The sequence below is a fragment of the Oryx dammah genome, unplaced genomic scaffold (assembly GCF_014754425.2).
Source record: "Oryx dammah isolate SB20612 unplaced genomic scaffold, SCBI_Odam_1.1 HiC_scaffold_29, whole genome shotgun sequence".
Lineage (NCBI taxonomy): Eukaryota > Metazoa > Chordata > Mammalia > Artiodactyla > Bovidae > Oryx > Oryx dammah.
In genome coordinates, this window is record NW_024070213.1 from 60,605,194 (window position 1) to 60,613,191 (window position 7,998).

The following is a 7,998-nucleotide window of genomic DNA, read 5'->3' on the forward strand; positions in this document are numbered from 1 at the left end:
AAAGCATCTGCCTGCAATGCAGGAGACCTGGGTTCGATTCCCTGGGTTGGGAAGATCCCCTGGAGAAGGAAATGGCAACCCACTCCAGTATTCTTGCCTGGAAAATTCCATGGACAGAGGAGCCTGGTGGGCTATACTCCATGGGGTAGCAAAGAGTCCTACAATGGAATAAAAAGTAAGGAAATTTGTAACATTGATGAACCTTGAGGTCTGTGTGCTCAGTTGCATCCAACTCTTTGTGACCCCATGGACTGTAGGAGTCCATGGACCCCAGGACCCCATGAACCCCAGGCTGCTCCGTCCATGGGATTTTCCAAACAAAAGTACTGGAGTGGGTTGCCAGTTCCTACTCCAGGGGATAGTCCCAACTCAGGGATTGAACCCACATCTCTTGAGTCTCCTGCATTGACAGGTGCATTCTTTACCACTGAACCCAGGGAAGTCCCTGAGCTGAGTCTTGAAGGCAGAAGTTTAATCTGGAGGGCAGGTAGAGGACATGACAAAGCATTGAGAGAAAAAGCCTGCTTTTGAAGAATGGAAAGTAGTCCAAGATGAAGATAACTTCAGTATAAAGTAGGTGTGTGGGTGGCATGGTCCGAAGGCTGCCAAGGTTAGTCAAAGACCAGACACACTCAGAGGCTCTGGACTCTGTCCTAAAAGCAGTGGGGGAAACATCAAGTGCTCTGGACAGGGAAGTGAAAGGATCAAACCTATGTTTTAGAAAGATAACTCAAATGTGCATGGGTACTCAGTCATGTCCGACTCTTTGCCACCCCCTGAACTGTAACCCACCCGGCTCCTCTGTCCACGGGATTTCCTAGGCAAGACTATTGGAGTGGGTTGCCATTCCCTTCTCCAGGTATATTCTCGACCCAGGGATTGAACTCTGGGGCTCCTGCATTGCAGGAAGATTCTTTACCACTGAGCCACTTGGGAAGCCCAGATCACTCAAGAGGGAATGTGAAAGATGGACTTAGGAGAAGGGGATGTAGAAGAGAGGAAAACAAGCAGGACAGCTGTCACAGGAATCTCAATCAGAGATGACAAACAGCAATGACCAGGAAGAAATCTAGAGGAGTCAAAGTCATAGAAACTTTGGATGGTTTCTATATAAGGGTGGTGGTTGGGGGCTGAGGGGAGGAGAAAATGGAGAGTTAATGTTTAATGGGTAGATTTTCAGTTTTGCAAGATGAGAAAGTTCTGGAGATGGACCACACAGCAATGTGAACACAGTTCATAGTTACAGGCCAGCTATTGAACTGTACACTTAGAAATGGTTAAGATTGCAAATTTTATGATATGTGGTTTTTGTTTGTTTGTTTGTTTTTTTTTACCACAATTAAAAAAAAAAACTAAACTGGGAATTTCTTGGTAGTCCAGTGGTTAAGACTCGGTACTTTCACTGCCATGGGCTCAGGTTCAATTCCCTGGTCAGGGAATTAAAATCCCACAAGCTGCGTAGCGTGGCTTAAAAAAAAAAAAGTAAACTAAAAAAAAGAGGAAGCAAGAAAATTATTTTCTTTAGTTTTAAGTTCTTTTTTATAATGAAGAGGACAATTTTTTTTTCAGATTGAATAGACTCACAGGATACCAGAAAATAGGTGAAAAAAAACCCCATACTTAATATATTAGTGTGCCAGGCCTGCCATAACAAAATACCATAGACAGGATGATTTAAACAAAAGGAATTTATTTCTCACAATCTGGAGGCTAAAAGTCCAAGGTCAAGATGTTGGCAGGTTTGGTTAATTCTGAAACCTCACTCCTTAGCTTGCAGATGGCTGCTGTCTTGCTGTTCCCACACATGGCCTTTCCTCTATGTATACGCATTTTTGGTGTCTCTTCCACTTCTTATGAAACCAGTCCCATTGGATTACAGTCCCATTCTTATAATCTCATTTAACCTTAATGGTTAATGGCCCTCTGCCCTCTCCTTAGAGACCTTCTGAGCAAGTACAGTCACATTGTGGGTTAGGGCTTCAATCTATGAATTTTGTTATAAACGATTCAGTTTATGACACTTAGAGACATTAGCATGTAATACCAAGAATAAAAACTATGAATAAGAATTTAAAACATAGAAAGAAAATTCAGTTTCTCAGTTATACCACCCATATTTCAAGCACCCAGTAGACACATGGGGCTGGTGTCCACCATATTAGACAGCACAGACAGAGAATACTTCCATCTTCCCTCAAATTTCTGTTGGATAGCAGTGGTCTGGAAATTGTGGAAGAAGTTATAAAACCCCTAAGATTGCCTTTTAATACACTCCTCAGTTCCTCTTCCCTCCCTTAATCAGACGGATCATCCTTATCCCAACTATCTGAAATTTCAACAAGAACTGGTAAGATTTATGTCACCTCTGATTTTCAATGTGTGGATTAGCACATTGATGAAAGACTTGCTGGCCTGGCAGCATTCTTGCTCCTGGGGCCATTTGATCGTTGGGAAATCTCAATTTATTGCAGTACCCAGAGTCTGAAAGAATAAAGCAAACATGTATATGTCTTAAGGAGTCATATGATTTTATGATGAAAGGAAAAACTTTTTGTTTGTTTGAGGTAGGAGGAGTCTCTTTACTTAGCAGGAATACTGATAGACTAACATAATCAGAGTTGAATTATTCCATTCCATACCTGAGGATTAGCATAAGGGAGTCAGTGACAATTTAAAATTCAGTTTAATTCCTTCTGTGCATAACATCTTTATTTATGTAAAGCATAAGGTTACTAGGAAAAGTATCTAAGTCATGGCCCTTGAATAAGGCCCCAAATGAGTAGGAGTTGAGATCACTTCTTCAGCAGTCTTGTCTTCTGAGGCCTTGATTGTCGTTTGTCACCTCTGGGTGATTCACATCTGTGCTGCCTCCCAAGCCCTCCTCCCTAGTCTCCAATTGAGGAATATTTACCTCTTTTTCATAGTAATACTAGATCAGCTACTGAATCCCAGATTGCCAGGAGCCAGGGTGAGGAATCCCACTGGTGGCAAAGGTCATGAGGAAGGAGGCTTGACATTATGCAAAGGCGGGATCAAGCCTCAGGGGTCCCCCTGGAGATTCTCGAGCATCTACCCCCAAAACCAGAGTCTGCCTGCTTTACTGTGTTATGCTTTCCACCGACTCTTCTGACATTAACAGGGGGCTGTCCCCCCACCACCTTTTTCCGGAAAAAGTTAATTTAGAGCTTTTAGATAATAAGTCTCCTGGGCATAATATGAGTGTTTCAATCCAAAAACCCCTCTGATGGCTTTCTAGCCTTCCTGCCAGACTCTTAACAGCTGTGAATGTGATTGTTTGCGGCCTCCCAACCAACCATGAGAGGCACAGGAAGCTTAAAACATCCTAGGAATGTAGGGGCTTCTGAGGAGTCAAAATCATTAGAATAGGACTGATTAAGGGCTTCATTTGTTGAGCCAATACTTGCTGCCAAGTTTTCATATCTTTTATTTGTTGATATAGTTGGTATGTAGAAAAAACAGGTAGTAGCCCTGGTATTAGCAACATTAGATCTTTGAGTTAAGTACTTTGTTTGTTATAACCCACTGCACCTTTGTTCTACAGGAATGTAACTTTATTTAGTATTTTGAGGGTGATGAACAATAAGGAGAAACACTTCAGGGGAAAATGAGTTTTCTGGCTGATAGACATTTATCTAGGAAAAGAGCCATAAAAATGTTAACAGGCCCCCTGGCCAGAAGATGATGTAAAACCACGTAAGACCTTTTGTATATGGGAAGGTTTGCAAAAGGAAAGCCTGGTCTCAATAAGGGTCAGGACTGCTGCCCCTGCATAACTCTGCATATTCCATTATTCCTTTATGTACAACTTGGGGTATATAAGCTGCTTTTGAAAATAAAGTTGTGGGTCTGGCACCGATGCTTGGCTCCCCCATGTCGTTCTTTTCTCCCTTTTCTGGCTGAATTCCCATCTGGAGCACGGAGGCTCACCGTGTCTACTTATTTGCCCTGGCTTCTAAGACCCATACGAGAGGGAGCCCAAGGCGGGGCACCCTCTGCTATTCAAGTGGGCGCCGGTGGCCTACGTAGATGGTGCAAACCCCTTGTCTCAGAGTTTAATTGGTTCTCCACGTAAAGCAAGTTATTCAGCCTCTTTTCTCCACTAATTTTCCTACTACACTATTCTTTCCTAATCTCTCTTTATATCTCTAATAAATAAGTCTCTCCTCGCCAACTCCGTCCCTGCTTCGAATTCCCTGGATCCACTGGGGCTGGACCCTGGCACCAGATTTCACTGAAGGTTTAAGCACAGAGCTTACCAACAGCCCCTGGTCCCCCGACAACATGAGCATGAGCTATGGCCCCATCTCAGCCTCACTCTTTGGGTCTCTTGTAGTTCTGAGCAGCAGAGTAGAAAGCTATGTTTGACTTTGTAGATTCCCGTTCCTGGCGACAGCTGGACTACATTGTACATATGCTGCTCTTGCTCATACTAACTTTCTAGAGTAGAGAAGGCACATCTTACTCTCCTGGATAAGGCTGAACCCTGCCTAATAACTGCAGTACAGAGACTAGAGCACTCCCTGGGAGGCCCCTCCCTGAGCTGCTGTCCATCTGGCACCTTGTTTTTGGTTGAAAAAAACTTACTTGGCTTTCATTCATGTCGTCCAGGTTATAAAGATGAAGCTGCAGGGGCTAGGATCAGCCTGGTGATCAGCTTGCTCCAGGGACATTCTTGGCAGAGGACAAAATGGGTAAGGTCAGGAAGGGACTTTGGGACTAGAGCCTGGCAGAACTAGGAGTCTCCAGAGGGTAGCTGGATCCCCAGAGATGAGGGAAAAGATACCAGGGTCTTTTCTGGGCTCCACATGAAGTGAGAACCACAGGGTAGAGCAGGAGGCACTCAAGGAGCAGGTCACGATGGGTCTCAGTGATGCTTAGCCAGATCAGACCATGCTAGACTGGAAGACAAGCATTCACACTGTTTCCTCTGGGCTGTGGTCTGAAGGAGCCCAGGGTTCAGTTGGAAGACATCTTCCCCATCAACTCCCAGCCTCTCTTCCTTTTTCAGTTTGGGGCCATGGAGTAGGGAATGGGACTCAGTTGCTCTTTTTGGTCTCCCCATCCAGATTACCAGGGGCTTTTTCTGCTTCATGTGGGCTCATTCCATGAAGGTATAGGGCCCCAAACTACCACACAATCCAGTCACTGAGACATGAAACCGCTCTGGCAGGTCTAAACTCACTCTGCCCAGTTCTCCATCCCATGAGGAGGAAAGTTGGTTGCTTTTCCCAACAATCAGCAAGGGACATGCCCTCTACAAATATTTGCCCATTTGTATTGACTGGTCAAACCTTGTCCCTCTGTTACATACGCAGTCTCAAAATGCATTGGCATGTCCTATGGGTCCTGCCACATTCTATCTCCAACTCACAAAAAAAGCTACAGAGGGAATTCCCTGGTGGTCCAGTGGTTAAGTCAGGAAAACAAGACCCCATGTGATGCAACACCAAAAAAAAAAAAAAAAAAGGTGTGGAGACCCAGAGTTAAAGGAGATCAAATAACTGTGATTCTGATCTAGAAGCAACATTTAATTTCTCTTTTCAGTTTAAAAATGAACACAAACACGTTACAGGACCCAGTTGGGAATTAGAAAGTAAAAGGTAGATACATGGGGAAAGATTACAATGTCCTTCATGTCTAGTACGTAATACATCCCTAGTACCTGACAAAGAGAAATTGGGGAAAAAAATAGAGACTAGGATTTATTAAGAGAGGGGGCAAAGCTGACTCTGATCACATGGCTTTTAGCATTGGGATCAAATGAATAGATACTTCTGCCCTAAGCTGTCTCAACATTTCTAACTACCTGTTGTGCCCAGTCCTTGTACATGATCCTATCAGAGACATTTGAGAAAGGAAATAGGGTGCCTTGGAGGCCTTCCCTATCCAAAAATATTCTGGACTTGCGTCTTTATGAATTCCACTAGAATGTGCATCAGAATGGTTGTGGAACGCTTGATAAAGTACAGCTGATCTTGCATAGGCATTGTGAAGACTTTCATCTCAGGGCTGTTCACTAGCTGGTTGCTTACTGCTTGCAAATGCTCCCAGGACTCATCCGTGCACTTCTGGGTGACATCAATGGCAGCAGCCTTAAACTCTGTTACCAGCTCAGTGTTAGGGAGCTTCTCAGCAAATTCAGCTATCACTTTTGCTGTCTCATAGAGCACCCACCTATTTTCCTGCCTACATGCCTCCAGAAGGGTAACTGAGCGCTGCACCCGCCTAAGCTCCCCTGGGGATCCTCCCAGATCCTTCAGAATGACCTTAACTTGGCCAATCCCTTCTCCTTCATTGTGCTTTTTGCTCTCACGGATGAGGGTTTCAGTGGTGTCCTTTCCTCCTATCTTAACAAGCTGGAGCTGCAGAATGTGAGCCTCAGTTGTGCAACCAATCTCTTCCAAGACCACCTCCAGAGCTAAGTTGGATAGGTACTCAGGCAGAGGGGCCAAGGAGGGGGCCACATGCAAGAGATCTTGGCAAGTTTTAGGGTCTGGTAGAAGGATCTGGTGGGAGAGCAGGTTCAAAGGATGCCCAGTTTCTGAGATGGACGGCTGGAAGGTCAGGACCCCTTCCTGGAAATTTCTTGGGAAGGCAGCCACTGGGGACAGCAAGACACAGCAAAGGAGCAGCATGGCCTGCATCACGGTGGGTCAGCAGAACAGCCCTGCCGGAAAGAAGCAGTGCTCAGACTGGGAAGTGGGCAAAGGCTCGGGATGAAGAGACTCCAGGACTGGCCAGACATCAGAAGTACCTCAGCCCTTGGAAACTTCAGTTGCCCGGGACGTCAGAACTCATGGGCTGTGGGAGATATTTACCTGCTCCTGGAAAAAAAAGAAGCCAGAGGAATGAGATGATCTGAACACGTCCTTTGCCTCCGTGCCTCTCTTGATCTGAATGACTGCTTTCTAGATCCGACCTTCTCTTTATCTCAATCAAAACAGTTGACCCCTCTGAAAACCTCAGGTGACCTCACTGAAAACAGTGAAGGACACAACCTTCACAAATATTTATCTGCCTCTTCTTAGTTCAGGCTTTGCCCTTACCTTTGCCCCAAAGCTGAAATCAGGTGGAAATCCCTCTGTGGATACTGCCCCATATCCCTCTCACCTTAGGATTTCTCTAGACCTAAACTTAGATCAGGAAAATTTCCTCTGTGTCTTCTGGGGAAGAGGGAGGTGAAAGGCAGCGATGCCAGTGATTTCTGGATAGGAGACACCAAAATAGTTCTTTTAAATTATTTTTTATTTTCTAATTGAAGTATAGTTGATTTACAATATTGTGTTAGTTTCAGGTGTATAGCAAAGTGATTCAGACATATATATATCTGATTATATATATATTCTTCAGATTCCTTTCTGTTATTGGTTATTACAAGATATTGAATGCAGTTCTCTCTGCTATACAGTAGGTATTTGTTTATCTATTTTACATAGAGTAGTGTGTATCTGTTAATCCTAAACTCCTAATTTATCCACTCCTGCCTTACAGTTTCCCTTTTGGTAACTGTAAGTTTGCCCCAAAATACTTCTTATTCAATGGATTTAATAGGTAGAGAAATAGAACAATAGAATCCACCAGCTGCTGCTGCTGCTACTGCTAAGTCGCTTCAGTCGTGTCTGACTCTGTGCGACCCCATAGACGGCAGCCCACCAGGCTCCTCTGTCCATGGGATTTTCCAAGCAAGAGTACTGGAGGGGGGTGCCATCACCTTCTCTGAATCCACCATCAAGTCAGACCAAATAAGAGCAACTTCTCAGTTTTTACATTAATTCCAGTGCAGTTCCTTAATTAAACGTGTCTATTATCTTACTACCCCTTTCTAAGCCAATATCAAAATGTAAGGAATTGGACTTCATTTCTCAACCAGGAGTCTAGGAGAGAAACTGCAATCTGAACAATAAGGAACGATGGCATATGGTGCCTCCTAAAACTGGTACAAAGCCCACATGTGATCATGGCATCAAGGTTTCTCTC

General features: G+C 44.3%; 1 protein-coding gene across 1 annotated transcript; it reads right to left on the bottom strand.

Moving 5' to 3' along the window:
* Positions 1–5,525: 5,525 nt before the first annotated feature.
* Positions 5,526–6,937, bottom strand: LOC120857452 (apolipoprotein F-like). The gene is made up of 2 exons (XM_040232959.1): positions 6,840–6,937; positions 5,526–6,688 (listed from the first exon to the last, which is right to left on the bottom strand). Exon 2 carries the CDS (start codon positions 6,663–6,665, stop codon positions 5,904–5,906), a length of 762 nt encoding a protein of 253 aa, XP_040088893.1. The 5' UTR covers positions 6,666–6,688; positions 6,840–6,937; the 3' UTR covers positions 5,526–5,903.
* Positions 6,938–7,998: the final 1,061 nt, after the last annotated feature.